Here is a 24,107-nt window from a genome sequence, read left to right on the forward strand (position 1 = left end):
AGTCAAATTGGCCAAATAGAAGAAAATCATTGCTTATGAATTAGGATAGAGCAAGTAGAAGCTAATGACTTCATGAGAAATCAAGACACAATAAAGCAAATGCAGATGAATAAAAATAGAGGGCAATTTGAAATATCTCCTTGGAAAAACAGCTGACCTGGAAAATAGATCCAGGAGAAATAATTTAAAAATCATTGGACTACCTGAAAACTATCATCAAGGAAAGAGCTTAAACATCATCTTCCAAGAAATTATCAGGGGAAATTGCCCTGATATTCTAGAAGCAGAAGGTAAAATAGAAACTGAAAGAATTCACTGATCACCTCCAGAAAGAGATCCCAAAAGGAAAACTTCCAGGAATATTATAGTCAAATTGCAGAGATCCCAGGTCAAAGAGAAAATATTGCAAGCAGCTAGAAAGAAGGAATTAAAATACTGTGGAGCTATAGTCAGGATAACACAAGATCTAGCAGCCTCTACATTAAAGGACTGGAGGGCATGGAATATGATATTCTGAAGGGCAAAGGAATTGGGATTACAACCAAGAATCACCTACCCAGCAAAACTGTGTATAATCTTTCAGGGGGGAAAATGGGACTTCAATGAAAAAGAGGATTTTCAGGTATTTGTGATGAAAAGACCTGAACTGAATAGAAACTTTGAATTTCAAATACAAGACCCTAGAGAAACATAAAAAGGTAAACGAGAAATAGAAATCATGTGGGATGTTAAATGGTTAAACTGTTTACATTCCTACATGGGAAGATGATACTTTTAACTCATAAGAACTTTCTCAGTATTAGGGCAGCTGAAAGGAATATACTAAGACAGAAGGAACAGGTGTGAATCGAATATGAAGGGATGATATCTGTAAGACATTTTTTTTGTGTGGGGCAGGCAGGGTGGGGTGGCTTATATCTAGGACCAGATTTGAGCTCGAGGCCTCCTGGGTCCAAGGCTGGTGCTTTGTCCACTGTGTCACCTAGCTGACCCATGATGACATCTTTAAAATAAAGTTAAGGGATAAGAGGAATGCACTGGAAGAAAGGGAAAGGGAAAGGTGGAATGGGGTAAAGTAGTTCACATAAAAGAAACAAGAAAAAGCTTAGGAGTGGAGGAGAAGATGGGGAAGGAGAGGGGGAGTGAGTTAGCCTTACTCTCATCAGAATTGGCTCAAAGAGGGAATAACATGAACACTCAAGTGGGTATAGTAATATATCTTGCTCTGAGAGGAAGTGGGAGGGGAAGGGGATAAGCGGGGAGAGGTGAAGGAAGAGATGGCAGATTGGGGGAGGGGGCAGTAAAAAGCAAAACACCTTTGAGGAGGGATAGGGTAAAATAAGATATAAAATGGAGTAAATATCAAGGGGGGAACAGGATAGAAAGTAATATAATTAGCAATAGTAATTGTGAAAAAAATGATGAGCAGGATGCTATCAGAAGGACATATGAAAAATTAAAACCATCAACAGAGAAAGAACTGTTCAATACAGATTGAAGTATTTTTTTGATAGTTCCTCTTTCTAAAGTTATTTTGTCTCTTTTCTTTTATAACCTAATGTGAAGATATTTTGCATAAATGCATATGCATAACTTATATTTAATTGCTTAATTTCTTAGGGAGGGGTGAGAAGGGAAAGTTTTTAAAAATCAATGTGAGGGGCAGCTAGATGACGCAGTGGATAAAGCACCAGCCCTGAGTTCAAATCTGGCCTCAGACACTTAACATTTACTAGCTGTGTGACCCTGGGCAAGTCACTTAACCCCAACTGCCTCACCAAAAAAAAAAAATCAATGTGAAAAAATTTGGTTTTTTTACATGTAACTTGGGGGAAAACCTAAATAAATAAATACATTTAAATTAAAATAAATAGATAAATAAAGTAAGTAATTTTTTTTAGAGAAGAGTGTATGTTGTCCCAACCAACCAAAAAGGAAAAAAGCCAAATGCCTACATACTCTTGTGGAACAATAGAAGACGTCCATTTTAAACTGGGTTCTAATTTCCTAACTATGCGTCTTTTTTCAGATGGACTCTTTTCTAGAGCCAAAGATGACTTTGGAAGGGAAGGTATTTCTTCTTTTTCAGTTGTAATTGTATGTTTCTTCTTTTCCTTTGCTTTATTTCCAAAAAATGAATGTTGCTGTTTTAAAAAGTAATGAAAATACGTTTAGTTAAATCACATGAAATTACATAAATTAATATTTCTGAAATGTCTATAATCCTGAATTGCTTTTATTTGAAAGAAAAAAAAAACAGGTTAAAGGGAATGTTCATCAATTGGATAATAGCTGAACAAATCAATGTAATAGAATACTATTGTACTATAGGAAATGATGAAATAGTGTCAGAGAAACCTGGGAAGATTTGTATGAACTGATGCAGAATAAAGTGGAGGGAATAACTAGTGCTTTAACAATAACTTTGTAAAAAGAACAATTTTGAAAGACTTAAGAACTTGATCATTGCAATGACCCATAATTCTAGAGAATGAGTGATAACCAATGCTACTCACCTCCAAAGAGGGAGATAGACTGAACATAGAGAATGAGAAACAAATTTCTAGATATGGTCAATGTGTATATGTTTTGCTTGACCATGCATATTTTTTTATAAGAGGATTTTTTCTTATTTTTTTCTGGTGGGAAAGTGAGATTGGTGGAAGAAAAACAATTGACAATTGCTTAAAAAGAAAAGGAAAAAGAAAAAAGGAAGAGACACTGGTAACAAAATAAGAAATTAAGTCCCAAGGAAAGGCTATAAATATGTTTTAGATTCTATTTTAATGTATAAAATTTGAGAATATTAATTATAGAAGGTTTAATGATCCCATCTTGAGTGATGGGCCAGGTACTTTCATTGAAGCGAAATACCCTATCGAATGTGTCTATATTTAATTTAATGCCTATATTTGTATAATTGGAAATATACTGGTTTAAGAAGTTACATTTGTATGTTAAGAATACAGTTTAGAAATTATTTATGTCAACTGAGTACTACTTTCAAACTTTGCAACTGGTCACAACAGCATCTAATAGAAATGTATGTGAAATGCATAAATTTTTACAAATTTTCTATGCTCCAAATGTTCATGGGGGTAGAGAGGGAGAAAAACTCCTTTTGTGAGGCAGTTTTGAGTTGAGTGAGAGTTACTTGTAAATTTTAACCAACTGGTTACAGATAACTGGTAACAGGGAATTATTTTTTTAAATGTTTTTATAAAGTACAGTAGGTAGACCTAGCCTCAGGAAGGAGCTGAGTTTGTCTTTTTGTTTTCTCTTTAGGTCACATTTTCTTTATTTAATATTTTATTTTTCTCCAAGTACATGTAAAAAAAAAATTTTAACATTCATTTAAACAAAAAATTTAGTTCCAAATTCTCTCCCTTCCTCCCATCCCCCCTCATTGAAAAACCAAGCAATTTGATGTTTTATACATGAGCAATCATGCAAAACACATTTCCATATTAGTCATGTATTAAAAGAAAACAGACCAAAAAGAAACCCAAGAAAGTTTTTTAAAGTATGCTTTGATCTGCATTTATTCTTCACCGGTTCTTTCTCTGGAGATGGGTGCATTTTTCATAAGTCCTTCAGAATTGGCTTGGATCATTGTATTGCTCAGAATTACTAAATCATTCATAGTTGATCATCATATAATATTTCTGTTATTGTGTATAATGTTCTGGTTCTGCTAATTTCACTTTGCATCAGTGCATGTAAGTCTTTCGAGGTTTTTCTGAGAACAACCTGCATGACATTTCTTATAGCACAATAGTATTCCATCACAATCATATACCACAACTTGTTCAGCCATTCTCCAATTGATGGGCATTCCCTCAATTTCCAATTCTTTGCCCCCACAAAAAGAACTGCTATAAATATTTTTTCATATATAAGTCCTTTTCCTTTTTGTTTTTCATCTCTTTGGGATACAGACCTAATAGTGGTATTGCTAGGTCAAAGAGTATGCATAATTTTAAAGTCCTTTTGGGTGTAGTTCCAAATTGCTCTCCAGAATGGTTGAATCATTTCACAACTCCACCAACAGAGTATTAGTGTCTCAATTTTTCCACATTCCCTCCAATATTTGTTATTTTTCTATTCCATTATATTAGCCAATCTGATAGGTATGGGGTGGTAGATCAGTGTTGTTTTAATTTTCTTTCTTAAACAATAGTGATTTAGAGCATTTTTTCATATGACTATAGATAGCTTTGATTACTTTGTCTGAAAACTTACTGTTCATATCTTTGATCATTTATCATTGGGTAATTACTCATATCTTATAAATTTGGCTCACTTCTCTATATATTTGAGAAATTAAGTTTTTATTAAAAAAAACTTGCTGTAGAATTTTTCTTAGTCATGATTACTAACTCTATTTCCCTTCATCCTATTTCCCCCACTTATCCTATTCTCTCTCCTTTCACCCTGTCCCTCCTCAAGAGATTTGATTCTTAATACCACCTCCCCCAATCTGCCCTCCTTTCTATAAGCATTCCCCCTTCTCTTTTCTCCTTCCTATTTCCTATAGGATAAGATAGGTTTCTATACCCAACTGAGTGTTTGTTAGTCCTTCTTTGAGCCAATTCCAATGAGAGTAAGTTTCAAGCACTCCTCCCCCACCTCACTGATCTTCCCCTTCACTGTAAAAGCTCTTTCGTGCTTCTTATATGTGAGATAATTTACTCCTTTTATCCTTCTACTGGTGCACTCCTTTTTCCCATCCCTTAATTGTATTTTTAAAGATAATCATCCCATCATATTCAACTTAGATCTGTACCCTCTGTCTAGGTATACTCCTTCTAACTGTACTAATAATGAGGAAAATTTTAGTAGTTATAGGCATCAGCTTCCCATATAGGAATGTAAACTGTTTAACCTTATTGAATCCTTTTTGATTTCTTTTTCCTGTTTACCTTTTTATGCTTCTCTTGAGTCTTATACCTGGAAGTCAAATTTTCTATTCAGCCCTGGTTTTTTCATCAAGAATGCTTGAAAATCCTCTATTTCATTGAATATCTATTTTTTCCTTGCAGGATTATACTCAGTCCCACTGGATAGATTATTTTTTACTGTAATCTTGTTTGCCCACTAGAATATCACATTCTAAGCCCTTCAGCTCTTTACTGTAGATGCCGCTAAATCCTGTATAATCCTTATTGTGGCTCCATACTACTTTAATTGTTTCTTTCTGGCTTCTTACAATATTTTCTACTTGACCTGGGAGTTCTGGAACTTTGCTATGATATGCCTGGGAGTTTCCATTTGGGGATCTTTTTCAGGAGGTGATTGGTGGATTCTTTAAATTTCTATTTTACTCTTTGTTTCTAGAATATAAGGGGAATTTTCCATGATAATTTCTTGAAAGATGATGTTTAGACTCTTTTTTGATCATGGCTTTTAAGTAGTCTAATAATTCTTAAATTATCTCTTCTTGATCAATTTTCTAGATGAGTTGTTTTTTCAATGAGATATTTCACATTTCTTTCTATTTTTTCATTCTTTTGATTTTGTTTTATTGCTTCTTGATATCTCATGAAATCATTTGCTTCCATTTGCCTAATTCTTATTTTTAGGGAATTATTTTCTTCAGTGAACTTTTGTAGCCTCCTTTTCATTTTGCCAATTCTACTTTTCAGAAGTTCTTTTCTTCAGTGAATTTTTTTACACATCTTTTTCCATGTGGCCAATTTTGCTTTTTAAGGTGTTTTCTTCATTGGATTTTTGTGCCTTTTATCATTTGACTTATTCTGGTTTTTGAGATGTTATTTTCTTTAGTATTTCTTTTGTGCCTCTTTTACCAAGTTGTTGATCCTTTTTTCATGATTTCTTGCATCACTCTCATTTATTTTCCCAATTTTCCTCTACCTTTCTTATTTGAGTTTTAGTATCCTTTTTGAGCTCTTCCAGGAATTCTTTTTGTACTTGAGACCAATTCACATTTTTCTTTGAGGTTTTGGAGGTAGCAGTTTTGACTTTGTTGTCTTCCTCTGAGTTTTGGGCTTCCCTGTTACCATAGTAACTTTCTATGATCAGGGTCTTTTGTTGTTGTTTACTTATTTTTCCAGACTTTTCCAGTCAAGAAATATTGACTTTTAACTTTATATTCAAGTTGGGCTCTGCTTCAGGGGTGGAAGGGTCACTGTCCCAAGCTTCAGGGTTTTTGTACAGCTAGTTCAGGGGTGGGGAGAGGTCTGTAAGTTTGCAGTTCTTCTAAGATGGTGTGATCTAAGGAGAGGTATGTTTACTACTCTCCTGGCCTGTGTGTTGGTCTGTGAGTGACCACAAGCACTCTTTTCTGTCCTGGAACCATGACCAAAGTTACCATTCCCCTTGGGACCACAAGCTCTAGTATGTTAGTGCTATATTTGCCCTGAAACTGTGACCCAGGACTATGACCCAGATCTGAGTATGAGCAATGCAACCAAGTCCTGTACTCCATGCCGGGGAAAGGATCCCTGTCATTTCTTTCTGACCAGTTCTCCAACCTCACTTATCATCTGTGAGCTAAGAACTCCAGAAGAAGCCACTGTCATAGTTGATTCAATTACTCCCAAGGCCTCTGCTGGTTTACTGGTATAGCCTGCACTGTTGTTGCCTCTATTCTATTCTCACCCTGGTGGGATAGACCTTTTCTGATGACCTTCTAAGTTGTCTTGGGCTAGGAAAGTATTTTACTCTATCCTTTTGTGGGTTTTGTCACTCTAGAATTTGTTTTGAGGCATTAAACTGGTTTGTAGGGGAACTTGGGAGAGTTCAACTGAGTCTTTTCTCTGCCATCTTGGTTCCACCCCTCCTGAGTTCAAATCTTGTCCTTTGCACAGGCTGTCTCTTTGGGAACCTGGGCATGACACACCCTCTCAATGTTTCAAGCAATCTTCTAATACTAGAAGTTGCAGATAAGCTCCTTGAGGGCAGAGACTATCTTTTGCCTCTTTTTGTATCCCCAAAGTTTAGCACAATGCCTGACACATAGTAAGCATTTAATAAATGTTTAATGAATTAATGAATCTGCATTGGTAGACAGTTTCCTCACCAGGAGTTCTACAAACCAATAAAATTGCAGGGTTGAACCTCCACCCAAAAAATGTTTTAACATCCAGGCTATCCAAAAGCTTCAACAGAAGCACCTAGTGGGATGATTCCACCATTGTGTGAGGGAGTAATGGTACTAGCCACATAACAGCAATCTTTTCTCAGCTCAAATCATGAGGGGGCAGACGAGGAGATGAAAAGCAAGGAGAGGGGGCAGCTAGGTGGTGCAGTAGATAAAGCACCAGCCCCAGATTCAGGAGGACCTGAGTTCAAATCCAGCCTCAGACACTTGACACTTACTAGCTGTGTGACCCTGGGCAAGTCACTTAACCCTTTTTGCCCCGCAAAAAGAAAAGAAAAGAAAAGCAAGGAGAGTCAGAGCAGGAACATTGGTTTCTTGTCCATGAAAGGAAACAGCTTCCAAAAGGTATAAGGCTCCAAGGTTGATTTACATACCTAAGTCTGCTGAAGGGAAACAGCTATTGACATAGCCTACTAACAGGATCTTGTTCATGGTGCAAGCCTATTAGTACTGCCACACACTGAAGTTTAAGAAGGTCTCAGACATTTAAAAAAAAAAAGTAAAAGTATGTTATCCAAAATGATATTATAACAGTTTGAGAGGGCTTAGCAGAAGGTCCCTGCCTGAGCAATGGAGCTGAGGTTTTTTGGTTTTGTTTTTGTTTTTTTATTTCAATGGTACTTTTCTCTTAATCAGGGGAGTGTTGGAGCCAGCTCAAACCCACTGAACTAAGTGCTAATTGTTAAATTTTCGTTATGAACATTTACACATTGGAAATTAACAAATGCTACAAATTATCTTGATTTATTATTTTGTTGTTGGCTAGATTTAAGTGTTCATAATTCAGACAAAACTTAAAAGTGTGCCTTAAGTACATTTTTCCCCCCAAGAGAGATGGTTGTTAAAACATTTTAAGACATCCCTACCTATGTGTCTGATACATAAATAAAATAACTGTTTGACAACTAAAGCTGTCCCAAAATGGAATAAGGTACCATACAGGCAGTGAATTCCCTATAATTGAAATGGTTCAAACAAGGATTGGGTTACATTTACCCCTCCAAAAAAAAAATCAGGAATGCTTTAGTGAAAATTCCTATAGGAAGTAAGAAGTGGGATTAGACCGACTATGAAGTTTCTTCCAACTCTGTGATGGAACATTCCTGTAACATAACCCTATTTTGTATTTTCTTAAAGGTTCATAATGCAGCGCTGTTAAATTTGCTGCCACTGAAACACTTTGGAAGAGTAAGACATGCATTCTCCTTAAGGCTTGAAAATTTTCTCCTCAAAGGAGGATGTCAGCTCCCATGGCCCAATGCCTACGAAGTGGACTTCAGTTAAGGGAATGTAAACTGCTTCATTAGAGAGGGGACCACAGACTTGCACGTGCAAGTCTGGGTTTAAATAAAAATATAAACATGTAATTAAGCACTAATTATCCATATTTAACTATTAAGAGCAGAAATGGAGCCAAAGATATTTTTTAGTGGGGCGACTAGGTGCTAATAGATGATGGAGCAGCAATTGAGAACACCTACACTCAAATCAGATACTTACTTCCTGTATGCCCCTGGGAGAGTCAATAGTTCTCTCAGCTTCAGCATCCTTATTTAAAAAATGGAGATTATAAGAATATCTGCTTTTAGGGAGGCAGTTAGGTGTCACGATGGATAGAGAGTTAGTTCTTGAGTCAGGAAGAACTAATTTCAAATCCAGCCTCAAACACTTATTAGTTGTGTGACCCTGGATGAGATAATTTACCTCTCTGTGTGCCTCAGTTTCCTCAACTGTAAAATTGGGATAGAAATAGCACCTACCTCACAGGCTTGTTATGAGGACCAAATGAGATAATCTTTGTAAAGTACTTAGTGCAGTGCCTGGCACATAGTCGGTGCTTAATAAATGTTTGTTCCTTTCTCTTCCCCCTCTCCCTTTCTCAAAAGGATGGTTGTGAAGATCCAAAGAGATATAGAGAGATATATGTATGCATACACACATGTATATGTGTGTTTATGTCTTTACATGTGTACATATATACATGTGTATGCACTGTAGGTTATATATATATGTATGTCTTTTATATTATATACATGTATTTCACTATGTGTGTATATCATTTTGAAAACCTTAAAATGCTGTATAAATGGTAGCTGTTATTGTGAAAGGAACAAGCCAGATACTAACATTCTCAAATTTCTTTGGTCTGGCTACAAGCCAGAGAGATTTTGTGAAAGACTTTCAAAAATTGTAGCAGGGTCCCTCATGTCAGGGGCCAGAGCCCAATTGACCTATAGTTTATACTTATATCCTGAAGTCTTAACTATAAGTAAACATGTAATACAGATATGAAAGGCAAACTGATTACTATAGAAATCAATTCAATATATTTCTTGACCAGTCTAAAGTTGAAATCCAGAATCACAGGGTTGATTCTTTTTTTTTTTTTTGGCCTGCATAGTAGCAACACATGCCATGTCAACTGAAAGCATATGTTTCCAGTGCTACTTTTAATCAAAAACAACCCTATTTTTTTTAGAGGGAAAGTTTCTTTTTGTTTCTTTTTGGTCATAAAAAACTAAAGTCATGAACTGAAATCGTTTCCAGTTTTGAACGTCCTGAAAATGAAATTTAAATTTTCTTTAAGAGATTTTTGAGATTAAAAATTCTCATTATTCTTCAGAACATCTGATTTATTGTTCAGGTTTAAACAAAGCAAACTGGTCTCTCTATAAACTGGCTATGGATCAATATGTCAAAGAGAGAAAAAATGTGAGGAAAATATTTTTAAGAAAGGACAAAGGTATCAGATTTTTATACATTACTCTACATGTACACACACACACACACACACACACACACACACATATATATATATACACATGTGCATACACATAATGACTAGACCCATGATTCCACCAGATTAAGGAATTTCCAGATGATTCAGGTCAGCGCCTTTTCTGCAGTTTATAGTCTTAGAGAGTTGTCTCGGGCACTAACAGGCAAAGTGCCTTGCCCAGGTTAATACTGCTAGTGAGAGACAGAAGTAGGGCTTAAATCTAGGTCTTCCTGACTTGGAGTACTGCTCTCTACTATGTCGTGCTGCCTCTCACAGGCATATGTATGTGCGTATGTATGTGTGTTTGTATGTATGTGTGTGTGTGTATTTTTCTGTATATTGGAGACATGGGACTCTTTATCAGGCATTTTTGTTAAAAGGCATGTAGGGATGGAATACTACTGTGCTAAAAGAAATGACATGCAGGATGCTCTCAAAAAAACCTGGAAAAACTTACTGGAACTCATGCAAAGTGAAATGAGCAGAACCAGGAGAATACTGTATACAGTAACAGCAATATTATACAATGATCAACTGTGAATAACTTAGCTATTCTGAGCAATACAATGATCCAAGAAAATTCTGAAGGACTTATGATGAAAAATTCTATCCATCTCCAGAGAAAGAACTGATGGAGTATGAATGTAGATTGAAGCATACTTTTTCTTTATTTTTTCTGGGCTATTTTTGTCTTTTTTTTCCACAACATGACTTATGTGGAAATTTGTTTTGCATGACTGCACATGTATAACATATATCAAATTCCTTGCCTTCTCAATAAGGATGGGATAGAAGACAGAAAGAGAATTTGGAACTCAAAATTTGGGGAAAAAAGTTAAAAATGTTTCACATGTAATTGGGGGAAATATTAAAAATATTTTTAGCACATGGGAGAGAGAAGAGAAATGTAGGGTCTTCAAAACAGGTTATGTCTATTTTTCTAGGACCATCCTGACTAACTACACAGAGTATTATCATCATCAGGCTGGCCATGTAATGATGAGTCTTTGGCATAGCAAACCACAAAACAAAACAAAATGCAACATGGTGCTCAGTCTGGCTCACTTTGGCAATGAGGGCTAAGAATCACACACTTTACTATCCATTTACAAACATTACCAGCTATCGGTATTCTAAAGGTAAGATCCGGCCCAGTGACTAATGAGCAGAAATGCTACAGGAGGAATTATATCATCTTGAAATGCTTCCTAGAATTAGAGGAATGCAATTTCCTTGACAATACGGACAGGTTCACTTTTGGTTTTGTATCTGAAGTGCCTGGTGCACTGCAGCCACTTCATAAATGCTTGTTGATTAACTGAAAGGAAATCAAAGGACAAGAAGAAGTTGCAGCTAAATGGCAGGATGTCTTCTCCTTGTACAGACTTATAACGGAGCTGTCTGAGTTGTTTTTTTCAGGTTTCCAAAGAAAAAAATAAATACTTTGTGTGACATTTGATTGTCTGGAATTAAAGTGATCAGGGAAATCAAACGGAAAAAAAAAAAAAACCACAATGAAAATAATAAGAGTTTATGTGCCAAAGATGAAGAGGTAGGAACATTCTAGGAAAAACTCATTAAGACCCTCAACATTGGAGCAGCACATGATTTTAATATTCAGTGACTTCAATGCAAAGGTAAGCATTAGGGAAGACAACAAAAATGTGTTCTAAAAGATGGCTCAGGAGTAAGACATGAGATAGTCTAAAGGCTTGTAGACTACATAAAAGTCTCGTGTATTTCTGTCATGAATAATGTCTTCAAAAGAGAGGCAAGAGGTAGAGAACAAAGCAAGAACTAATTAACATAAAAGATGAATTGGATATGATTAAACAGATATGAAATGACTGGCTACTTGTATGAGCATAATTTAATAAAAAGCTGCCCTATCTAGCCAGACAGTTGACTTGGGAGGGCACATGTTACAGTCAATACCAAATCAGGAGAATCAAAACGAAATATACTAAAATTGAAGCAACTTGACCAATTTCAACAAGCAGTTGTTATCTAAAAATGGAATACGCCTAAAAGAAAAGGCATCCATAGAAACAAACCATTTCCTAAGGAAGTTTAACTAATGTAAATCGATCAACACAACAAGGAGGCCCAAAACACCTAGAAACTGTCTCATCCAGGGAAAAACTTGGATCTCCTTGCCAAGCAGCAATTATGACAGCCAAGAGCAACACCCATTTAGGATATAAACTCATTTTCAAAATCATACAGAAGAGGTTGGCAGAAGATGATGAGTACTATGTCTCATGAAATTCTGAGAAACAGGGAAGGGAAAAAATAAGTAAAATAAGATGACAAAAAACTTGGCAAGATATTCCAATAAGTAAAATAATTCCCTGGGTATTCAAGGATAAAATTAGAAAAAGAACTGCATATGTAAAATGGAAAAGATCTCTAAAGATTTTTATAGCAACTTTTTTTCCCCCACTGGCTACTCCCCATGCCTGGAATTCTCTGCCTCCTCATTTCTGTTACCTGGTTTCCCTGACTTCTTAAAGGTACCATATAAAATTACAAGGGGCCTTCCCCTATCCCCCTTAATATTGTGCTTTTCCTCTAAAATTATCTCCAATTTATCTTGTCTACACTTTGTTTGTACATAGTTGTTTGCATGTTGTCTTCCCCCATTAGACTGTTGAGCAAGAATAGGAATTATTTTTCTTTTGCCACCACATTTAGATTTTGATCAGTTCCCTTTGTGTTTCATGAGAAAGTAGAAGAGGCCCTAAGGGAAATGAAGATGAAAAGAGCGGATAGACTGGATCGAGAATACAAGAAGGCATATTTAAAACTACCAGTCCATATGCCTATATTGCCGTATCTATAAAATCTTTATTAGAATCTTCACATGCATCAAGGGAAATTTTGATGACGTAGTGAAAAGAGAACAAGAGACAGACTTTCACAGCAGATGACATTTTATAATCACATAATTGACTGAAAAGTATAGAAAACCTAAGATCTCATTTGCTTGCTGTTTGTTTATTACAATAAATAGAGGGATGGATGGATAGATGGATAAATAAATAAATAAAAGGTTTTGACTCAAAAGAGCAATAAAGCCGTCTTTCAGGCTCTTTTTCAATAAGGTATCTACCATGCATATATCAAATGATATAATATTCCTTGAAAAACCTAACAAGAAAAAAAAAGAAAAATCTAACAAGAGTTATTATTACTACATCAATGGCTCTCTGATGATTAATATCAACCAAGATATAATGTTTGCCACTCAGTGGATAGAGTGCCAGACATGGAGCCAGGGAGACCTGAATTCAAATCCAGGTTCAGACACTTACTAGCTAATTGACCCTGGCTTAACCACTTAACCCTGTTTGCCTCAGTTTCCTCATCTGTAAAATGACCTGGAGAAGGAAATGGCAAACCACTCCAGTATCTTTGCAAACAAAATCCCAAATAGGGTCACAAAGAGTCAGACATAACTAAAAAAGAACTAAATACAAGGTAAAAAAGTGTCTTGGAGGATGTCCAAGCCATAGGCCAAATGAAAGAAGTCTCCTTAATAGATAATGAGGTCCTCCAGATGTTTCTGATTGTAATGATTGCATCCAGCCCCAGGATTCCCAAGAGCTCTTTGAAAAGTGAAATTCACAATCATTTGAAAGAGTTCCACCTATCCTCACAACCTAACCATGTATACAATGAATGGAAGAAGAACGCCTATTGTTCAAGACTGATAAACAGTTGTAAGAGCAAAGGTCTAAAACTCATCAGGAAGAGAAAGGTAGATCAGACTGCCTTTGAAAAAAGTACCCAATGTTTTTAATGACCCTAAGCTTCTTCCTGAAATAAAGGCTCCCCTTTCAACATGAATATTCCCCATCTATATAGATGCTTCACATTTCTAAGTCATGATATAGTATGGTCTCCCAGTTATCCAAGTTGAAGGCTGACCACAGGGCATCAGAGAAGTGCACAGTTGTGAATAGGCTGTATCACATGATCGATACTGAATTATTCAAGAGGAGCATCAGTGTAAGGATATTGTCAGAGAGAGGAATGATCAGAAAGGAGATATGTGGACAGAATGAGGAATAAACAAAAAACCCGAGTGTCCTGTATATATCCACAATGTCATAGAAGATGCCAGAACACTAGGTGGACCCTAATGTACTATATATGGGAGGCTGTGGACATGAATCTCACAGCATGGACAGCTTATGATATGAATCTCTGAGGCCCTACCAACACTGATGAGGTCAAACATCCATCAAGTTATCAAAAGTCTTATTTAATACAATCCAAGGAGCAAACAACACAAAGGCATTTTCAGAGACAAATAAGCAACTTTGTCAAAAGGATCCTCCTATATGGTAGAAACAAATGATTAAATGCTCCCAATTACTTAAACTCTAATTATGTTTCAGAGCCCAGGGGAACAGCCTAAAAGTATTTAAGTGAATATGTTTCCAAGGGAATGGATTCATAAAACCCTTATTGGGGGCTTTGCAGTGTTCACATTCTCGTTATCTTACTTAACAGTGAGCTCCAGACCAATTACAGACCAGGCAATACGCTAGCTTCTATGGGAGATAGCCTCCAAAGATGCTAAAGATGGGATGTGTTTGTGATGAACACTGGGCTTGGAGTCAGAACATCTGGATTCCGGCCCTAACTCCACCATAATACTGGCTGTGTGACTATTGCCCCTTAAGCAACCTGACCCTAAATTTCATTCTCTATCAGACAGGGATAATAACATTGACATTACCGATACCACAAAGTTGCCATGGCAAAAGTGTTTCATAAACTGTGAAGGACAATGTAAAGTGAGTGCATATGAGATACTTCAAAAGTTTTTAGAACGTTCTACTGTCGACGTTGTATGGTAGTAAAATGTGGAATGCAACAATCTCCAGAAAATTAAAAATGAATATCACACAGAGAGCAACAGAGAAGTACACGGTATGTGTGACTAGGCTCCAACATATAACCAATGAGAAACTTTGAAGAACATGAATAAAAGATGGAACCATCTTGGCTGGTCATGAGCAAGGATAAAGATGCCAGGCAGACTGTCAGAGCTGGCACTCTTGAGATACCAGGAGAAAGAAAAAAGGTCTTCAGCATCTTGGGTAGAACCCATGGCAAACTTGTGGGATGATAGGGGCAAAAGTTGGGCAGTGTGGGGTTATAATCTGCTTCATTGATGGGAACTCCCAAATTAATGGAGCAACATGCCTTTAAATACTTAAATATTTGAGAATAAATGGCTATTGGATTAGAATTATTATTCTTTATGATATGGCTTTTGTCCTTAATGAGCTTATGTTATGAGGGGCTAACTAAGGAGGGAAAAACCAGATCAGAAAGGGGAAAAAAACCTTCAAACCACACTGGCTGACAATATGCTTTTTCTTAATTGCTGTTTTACTCAAAGGATTTTTTGGATAGTATAAGACATGGCAATTCCATCTAACCTAGATGTTGGAGGTTAAAAAAAAAATGTGAAAATGCCCATAATTACAAATGTTTATCATTTTCATTCTTTAACAATACTATTACCCCCCAAAAAAGTTGGTTTTTTTTAAAGACATGGAATAATTCTCCATTTGAATTAAAATATATGTATTTTAGATCAAAGTGCCTAAGAGTAAGGCAACCTCATAAATAGTTAAGAGAAAATGTAACATAAATAATAAACCATCAGACACAACTTACCTGTTTTGACATATTTTCTGAAAATTTTGCTGATTTTTCTCTTAAAAAGCTGACGATATCTTTATATATTTCACTACGTCTCTCATAGTCAATTTCTTCTTGTTCATTTTCTATGCCCTAAAAGATAAAACTTCTTTATATTATTACCAAATATTTTATTATATCATTCTATAAAAGTATATCCTATAATGCTGGTGTTCACTACAGAATTTTTCTTGGGAGACTAGAATTTAAATTATGACCAGAAGACAAGGCTTAGAACCCGCAGAGCATGGCAGGGATCCTGGATTGACTTCTAGAGGGTATGGCAAACAGAAAGGTCCAGTTAAAGAAAATCCAGGAAATTTAGCCACTTGTGGCAGTAAAATTTAAATAGTAGCTGTCAAAATCCACAACCCAGCAAACAATTACAGTAGATGCTCTGTGCCTCAGTGAATTCTTTGAGGGATTTAAATCTTACAATGTAGAATAAATGATTTTAAATCCCATATAGTGACCTGGAAATCCAAAAACATGTCAATCTTGTTCTGTCAACCCTGCCCAGAATCACTGGTCTTGATATTCCCAAAGCACAGCACTGACAGGCAAACACATTTTATAGACTCATATTTGAGTGGACATAACCTTAAGACATAGGTACAGGCAATTACCACCATTAAGCTATCATTGTCTGGCTATAAAATACATTTGTTGGGTTCTGATTCTGGCTCTGCTTCTTACTTACACCGTTTACAAAAACTCCTGCTGTGCTACAAGTCAGGTAGATACTATCACAGTCATGTGGTTTCACGATCAAATAACAAATTTCCCCATGCATCTGTCTCCAAGGTGGGGCCCGACACCCATTTGCAAATTCAAAGTCTGCAAACAATTGTCAGTCAAAAAACAGAAGTAATTTAGACTAGATTTTTGCAAAATGATGACCTTTAAAATTAATTTCTTATTAATTTTTATGAATTGAATTTTCACAACCTAAATTTTCATGACCATAAAATTTTTTCACTAATTTTCATTATCTTAAACACAAAAAAGTTCAAATCTGTGGATATTTAAAGTATTTTGAAAATGTAGAGGTAAAGAACTGTTTTTGGAATTAAAAATAGATTTGAAAATATTTGAACCTGATGTATAATCGATAGATTCCAAGACTGTTTGTTCTCCTTCTCCTGAGAAACGCTTGAGCAGATCTACATCATTCTTAACTGCAGATGGATTTAAACGTATTTCCCTGAAATTGACAACAAAAAAAGTCCTCAAATCTGATACTTAAAAAGCATATCCTCTGAAAAAAAATGAAAAGTATTACATTTTTCAGAAAGAGATGTCCTTTCTTTTATAATATGAATTGTTGCAAACATATAGCTTATTCTATAAAAATTAAAAGAATAAATAATGGGGGCAGCTAGGTGGTACAGTGGATAAAACATTGGCCCTGGATTCAGGCCTGAGTTCAAATCCAGCCTCAGACACTTGGCACTTACTAGCTATGTGACCTTGGGCAAGTCACTTAACCCTCATTGCTCCACCCCCCCCCAAATAAATAAAAAATAAAAAGAATATAAATAAAAATAAGTAATGCATTTTGATTGAATACTATATGTAATTATCAACTAAAGTATGAATTACATGTCCTAATTAGATTAATTTTATAAAACTGAAAAAATGTATTATTATACTTTATACTTCAGTATATATTAGTATAATATTATACTTTAGTAATATGTAAGAAGATCTTATGGATTTTTGAAAAGCTTATGGTCATTTAACATTTTCAGAATTAAATAAAAAATGACTAAAGTGATTTAATCATTTTACCAGTGAACTTAATATGTATAATCAACTGAGTTGCTAAGGAAATTTATCTCAAAATGATGTAAAATCATTAAAAATCATATTAGTTTAATTTCATTTTAATGCAAATATTTATTTAAATCATGAAAGCCTCAATTTCATCTTTTGTTAAAATGAGATTGAACTAGATGATTCCTAAAAGTCCCTCCTAATTCTAAAAATGTAAGACTTTCATATTATGTTTCCCATTTTTTTCCTACCAAATGAAAAAAAATGGGGGGGGGGGAGCCTAAACTTTCTTTACAAAGACTTTTCTTAACCAAGCTCACACCAAGCCCACTTACAAAGAGATATGTTTTAGAGAACTATTGAGCAGATGCATGTCCAATTGCTGCAGCAGAAGTGAGATTTTCATTTTAATGTTGCTTTCAGGATCATCATCTTTTTTCATTTTATCTAGGAAACGTATTGTGGACAAATCTTCTTCTCCTTCCACTGTACCGTATCCCGCGCCTAAAATTTTCACTACAGGGTCTCTATTAGCTGCCAAAATACAAACAGAATATTCTCTGTTTAGCAATCTTTGTAATGTAAAGCTAGACATTAAAATCTCTAGTCAGGAAATAGTCTGGACATTCAGTTCAAAGGGAAACAGGTATAGAGTCAGAAACTACCATCAAAGTCATCAAGTCCTGTGATGTCAAACTCTAATAGAAACAAAGCCCTGCGCTGCATATTGACTTTGTTGTTCTTCAATTATGTCTGATTCCGCGAACCCATTTGGGGTTTTCTTGGCAGAGATACTGGGATGGTTTGTCATTTCCTTCTCCAGCTCATTTTACAGATAAGAAAACTGAGGCAAACAGGGTCAAATGACTTGCCCAAGGTCACTCCACTGAAGTATCTGAGGCCAGATTTGAATGGAAAGGAAGATGAGTCTTCCTGCTTCCAGGTCTAGCGCTCTATCCACCACACCACCTAGATGCCTTATGTATTGACTTAGAAAACCATAAATGAACATCATCTATACTTGTATTGCATTTTAACTTCTTTTGTTAAAGATTTCCTAGCTGCCTTTTAATTGCTTCCTGCCTCACTCTGGAGTTTTGCTATCTGCTTATGACCGGGGAATCTGACACCTCTGATAATAGTCCAATCCCTTTATTTTATAGTTGAAGAAACTGAGGCCTATAGTGATTAAGTGACTTGCCCAAGGTCACACAGGTAATAAGTAGAAAAGCAATGATTTTAATCCTGGTCTTCATGCTCCAAATCCAGCAATCTTTCCATTGCACCACACTGCCTCCCTCAATATATATCTTCAATGAAAATAGATTGACTATTTCAAGAACTAAAAATTAGTCCATAAATACTTTAACTTTTGGTTGTTTATTGATGATAAATATAAATTGTCTGTGCCTAAATACCAACCCCTCTTTCTCAATTTCTATGCTCTCTCTCTCCTTCTAGTCTATCCCACATTTAAATTGTCTCAGCTCTGCTACTTACCTGTTCCCTTAAGAGAACCTCTGCAAAATGGAGCAGCAATGTACTTCAATAACCTAGTTGGTAGTAAAAGTAAGGACCTCCCCAATTTAGACCTATTCTCATAATCATAATATAGAAACCTCTTTTTTGCTGTTGATAAGAAGTTACCCTATACATGTTGATGTGCTGTGTATATATAGGTTTCAAAGCCACTAAATTCTAAATTTTGCTGAGGTCAAGGATCAGTTTCAGGTGCCCAAGCAATAGACTAAAAGGAAAAAAAAATCCCCCCTTTCACCATTCCTGCTTATGTGAAAGTAAGGATCGAATCAGACTTTAGTTTGAGGAAGTCTATCAGACAGCTTAGAGAAGGAGATGGTTGGATCCATATCAGAAGGGTCACAAAGGAGAAATTGATGTTTAGAAGAAATTAGCGCGATTAAAACTGCTTCAGAACGAGATAGAATGACCATGGAGGGAAAACTTTTAATAGTGAGAAACTGGGAAAGGAAAAGATGACTTCTTCAGAAGTCGATTTCAAGGGGAATAGGAAACTAGACTGAGGGGGCAGCAGGTGGCAGAGTGAATAAAGTCACTGGCCCCTGATTCAAGAGGACCTGAGTTCAAATCTGGCCTCAGACACTTGACACTTACTAGCTGTGTGACCCTGGGCAAGTCACTTAACCCTCATGGCCCCACCAAAAAAAAAAAAAAGGACCAAAGAAACTAGACTGAGGCTCACATGACTATGGAGAAGGCAGCTTTAACAAGAAACTAAGAAATCTACCTGGAGCCCAGGAGGAGTGAACAAACACTTGTCCTCATATATACACATCCCAAGGATTCTTAACCTGAGGTCCATGTAAAAATATATATATTTTTTTTTGGTGAGGCAATTGGGGTTAAGTGACTTGCCCAGGGTCACACAGCTAGTAAGTGTGTAAAGTGTCTGAGGCCGGATTTGAACTCAGGTCCTCCTGAATCCAGGACCGGTGCTCTATCCACTGCGCCACCAAGCAACCCCTGTAATTATTTTTTTAAAGGCGATAAGTGTATTTCAATATAATTGGTTTCCTTTGTATTACTGGTTTTATGTATTTAAATTTTTTATTCTGAAAGGGGATGTATAGCTTTCATCAGACTGACAGAGGAGTCTATGACACAAAAAATTATTAAGAACTTCTGCTCTAACCAGATTCAAAGTATATGCCATGTATTGGTACATGACTTACTTAAGTATATTTATTCATGGTGTAACGATTGGAATGATGCCACCTGCTGGAGACTTACTGTAGAAGAGCTCTGCCCATGAGGTTAAGGTCTTTGAGGGCAAGACCATGCATCTTTTCTTTGGCATCAGGAAGTGACGTCTGCTTGTAGGAGGAAGAAGGGGGAGCCTGGCGCTCTGACTCTGGCTCTTTCCTGTGGACTCTGGCGGAGAGCAGAGCTAGAAATGCACTCTCCCTTTAATAGATAGATAAATGGAGGCCTTTCTCTCTCTCTTTACCAAATTCTTATTCTCCTTAATAAATGCTTAAAAGCCTAACTCTTGCTAAAGCTTATAATTTATTGGCGACCACTCATTAGATATTTTAGACAGTTTAGCTAGAATTTTAGCCTTTAACAATGGTCATTAAAATAGCTTTATACTCTTCAAATGTGATATAATATGTCCATGATCCCTCATGGAAATAGGAATGAGAGAGTTGCAGTGTCAAGTTTGAAATCTTGTTTTTTGTTTTTGTTTTTGCAGGGCAATGAGGGTTAAGTGACTTGCCCAGGGTCACACAGCTAGTTAAATGTCAAGTGTCTGAGGCTGGATTTGAACTCAGGTCTTCCTGAATCTAAGGCCAGTGCTTTATCCATTGTGCCACCTAGGTGCCCCCTCAAGTTTGAAATATTAAAAAGAAGAATCCTCTTCTCCCAATTCTAGCCTTGCATGACAAGCATGGGATATGGGGTGATTTCCGTTTAATCCTGGGTACTTTTGTCATACAGTTCTTTCATGGTAACCAAGCTAATACCAGGACATGAACTGTATGGACAAGAAGCTAATTCTACTTATTAGAAATATCTGGAACACTATCAGAGCAGATAATCAAATCTATCCTTTCCCTGGGCTGTCAGAGTTTCAGTGAAGGCTTATATCATGTGAGCAGCTCAGCCTAAAGAGAAACCTGTCCTTAATTGCAATTAGAAGAGATGATCTCTCATAGCATGAGAGCAGGAGCTGTCATGGGTGCCTTGGCCTCTAGGCCACTGTATGGCTTTTGGGGCTATGTGAGACAGACTTCTGGTTTCTCAAAAAAGATACCTAATGGTCACTCTCCTACATTCAAAGAGGAAAATAAAATTGCTGGGAGGAGGGGCAGGAAGGTGAGCATGGAGATATCATATTTAAAAGACTCACACCAGAATTAACACCAAATTGAAAGTTTAGGAGCTTTCTGATTATGTTAAAGCATCAGGCAAGGGGCAACTAGGTGGCACAGTAGATAGAGCACTGGCCCTGGAGTCAGGAGTACCTGAGTTCAAATCCGGCCTCAGACACTTAACACACACTTCTAGCTGTGTGACCCTGGGCAAGTCACTTAACCCCAATTGCCTCACTAAAAATTAAATTAAATTAAATTAAATAAAAGCATCAGGCAGTCCATTTAGAAGTATAAATTTATGGGGCAGCTAGATGGCGCAGTGGAAAAAGCATAGGCCCTGGATTCCGGAGGACCTGAGCTCAAATCCCACCTCAGACACTTCACACTTATAGCTGTGTGACCCTGGGCAAGTCACTTAACCCTCACTGCCCCACAAAAAAAAAAGTATAAATTTATTATTATGAACTGACTTGAATGTAATAATATTGTTTTTTAAAATTCTAGATAATCTTTTGCATAAATTGAACACAGGGGTTTCCAAATTTTCATATTACTCTGGTTTTGATTGATCAAAATAAATTTCTAGTATGAAACAATTTAAATAAATAATTTCACAGGAATAATTATTTAATTGATTGATAAGCAGGTATGAAGCACCTACTGGGTGCTGGTTCCTACACTAGACAATGGAGGGAAAAAAAGAGTTTTTAATTCATGGGAGAAACATCACATACATATCAATCCACGTCTACCTAAAGTAAATTCAAAGTAATTCCTGGGGTGAGAAACAATAGTAGCCCCGGGGGATCAGGAAAGGCCTTACCTAGGAGGAAGTCCTTGAACTGAAAAGCTCAAGGGAATTAGGGATTCAAAGAGGTAAGAGTGATGAAGGAGAACATTCCAGGAATGGAAAATAACCTGTGCAAAGGCAGGAAGAAGTGGAAATGGAATGTAATGTAAAAGGAACAAGGAATAGAAAATCTAATTGAAATGTACTATGTTGAAAGTAATGTGGATAGAGCACTGGCCCTGGAGTCAGGAAGGCTGTGTTCAAATCCAGACTTAGACACTTACTAGTTGCATGACCCTGAGCAAGGGAATAACATACATACTCAAGCAGGTATAGTAATATATGTTTGCCCTGAGGAAAAGTGGGAGGAGAGGAGAGGTAGGGAAGGGAAGTTTGGGGGACAGAGCTGTAAAAAGCAAAACACTTTTGAGGAAGGTGAAGATGTTCGGCATAACACCACATGTAAGACATATATTGAATTGCTTTATTTCATAGGGAGAGTTGAGGAGGGAGGAAGAAAAATTTAGAAAACAAAATTAGCTCAAAGGCCTTAACCTCATCAGAGTGGGCTCAGTGAGGGAATAACACACATACCCAATAGAGAAGAGTAAACTATTTAACCCTACAGGAAAGTAGGAGGGGAAGAAGATAAGGAGGGAAGGGTGAATGAAGAGAGGGTAGAAAAGGGGAGGGGGCAGTCAGTAGCAAAACACTTTTGAGGAGGATTAGGGCAAAATAAGATAGACAATAGAATAAATATCATTGGAAGGGAATGGGATGGAGGGAAATAGTTATGATGATTGACTACAATGGCAAAACATATGGTACCTACTCTCCTGGGCTATCAGAAAAACCTGGAAAGACCCACATGAACTGAAGCAGAGAGAAATGTACTGTATACAAAATAACAGCATTAGTGTAAGATGATCTGCTGGGAAGCATGTGGTTATTCTCAGCAAGGCAATGATCCAATATAACTCTGAAGAACTTAGGAAAATTGCAGTCCATCTACAGAGAAAGAACCGATGGTACCTGAAAACAGACTAAAACACATTTTTTTCGACAATTCCTTAATCTGAAGTTTTGTTTTTATCTGTTTTCTCTCACAACCTAGATAATGTAGACTTGTTTGCCATGACTACTCATGTATAACTTATGTTGAATTGAGTTCTTGGGATGGGGTTGGGAGGGGAGGGAGGAAGAGAAGTTGGAACACAAAGATTTTTTAAAAATTGATGTCAAAATTTGGTTTTGCATGTAATTTGGAAAATAAAAGTCTAAAAAGAAAAAGAAAATTTTACGAAAGAAAGTAATGTGTAATAACTCTGGAAAGATATGTTAGAAACAGACTGTAAAGATCTCTAAATGCCAGACACAGGAGTTGGTCTTTTATCTAGTTGAGAGAACTAAATTCTAACTGCTGGAGCTACTGTTGCTGCTTGTCCTCTTCCTCCTCCCTATTGTAACTAATATTATAAACTCTTACTCCAGAAGAAATAGGGAGCCACTGAAATTTCTGGGAAAGAAAAGTGTCATGTACTTTAGGAATATTAAGTTCACAAATCTGATTGCAGATACCACCTTCAAGACATGCTTGTGTTTCCTTCAGCTGTTTATCCCTGGCAAGACGTAACAGGCGTGACAGTTGGCCAAAGCTACTGACTTTAATATCGCCTCCAGACAACTGTAGCAGCGGCTGCCCTTTGGAATTTTCTTCTGATTGGACTGTTGTTCCACTGGAGGGGAAAACAACAAATGAAGGACTTATGTTAGAGTCGTTACTAACAAAACCTTAAAAGAATGAACTTTTAACACATTTGAACAAACAGCTTCTTGTGGCACACAGAAAATATGAATACTTACACTGGAGAGTTGACCCTCCCCTCCTTATGCAGCATACATATATGCCCTTAAGCCTTAGGATTTACCAGCACTCATCAAGGATATACAACAACACTGGGATGATGTTTCCCTTTTTAATTTAAGCATGGCTGTGCAAGGTCACCAACTTAACTCTCTCCTCCAGAGCCATCTGGGTCTAGTGGCAAGATACATCAGGACAAC

At 36.6% G+C, this 24,107-nt stretch overlaps 1 protein-coding gene across 1 annotated transcript in view; it reads right to left on the bottom strand.

Annotated features, from left to right (window-relative positions):
• Positions 1 to 24,107, bottom strand: part of ODAD2 (outer dynein arm docking complex subunit 2) — a 204,246-nt gene that overhangs the window by 179,272 nt on the left and 867 nt on the right. Inside the window, exons 2-7 of the mRNA XM_043965032.1 lie at positions 23,625 to 23,779; positions 17,735 to 17,933; positions 16,721 to 16,827; positions 16,324 to 16,460; positions 15,600 to 15,716; positions 1,960 to 2,144 (exon numbers count right to left, since the gene is read on the bottom strand). Of these exons, the coding sequence (XP_043820967.1) occupies positions 1,960 to 2,144; positions 15,600 to 15,716; positions 16,324 to 16,460; positions 16,721 to 16,827; positions 17,735 to 17,933; positions 23,625 to 23,779 (900 nt within the window). The remainder of the gene's footprint in view (positions 1 to 1,959; positions 2,145 to 15,599; positions 15,717 to 16,323; positions 16,461 to 16,720; positions 16,828 to 17,734; positions 17,934 to 23,624; positions 23,780 to 24,107) is intronic.

Source organism: Dromiciops gliroides, chromosome 5 (genome assembly GCF_019393635.1).
Source record: "Dromiciops gliroides isolate mDroGli1 chromosome 5, mDroGli1.pri, whole genome shotgun sequence".
In the NCBI taxonomy this organism is placed as follows: domain Eukaryota; kingdom Metazoa; phylum Chordata; class Mammalia; order Microbiotheria; family Microbiotheriidae; genus Dromiciops; species Dromiciops gliroides.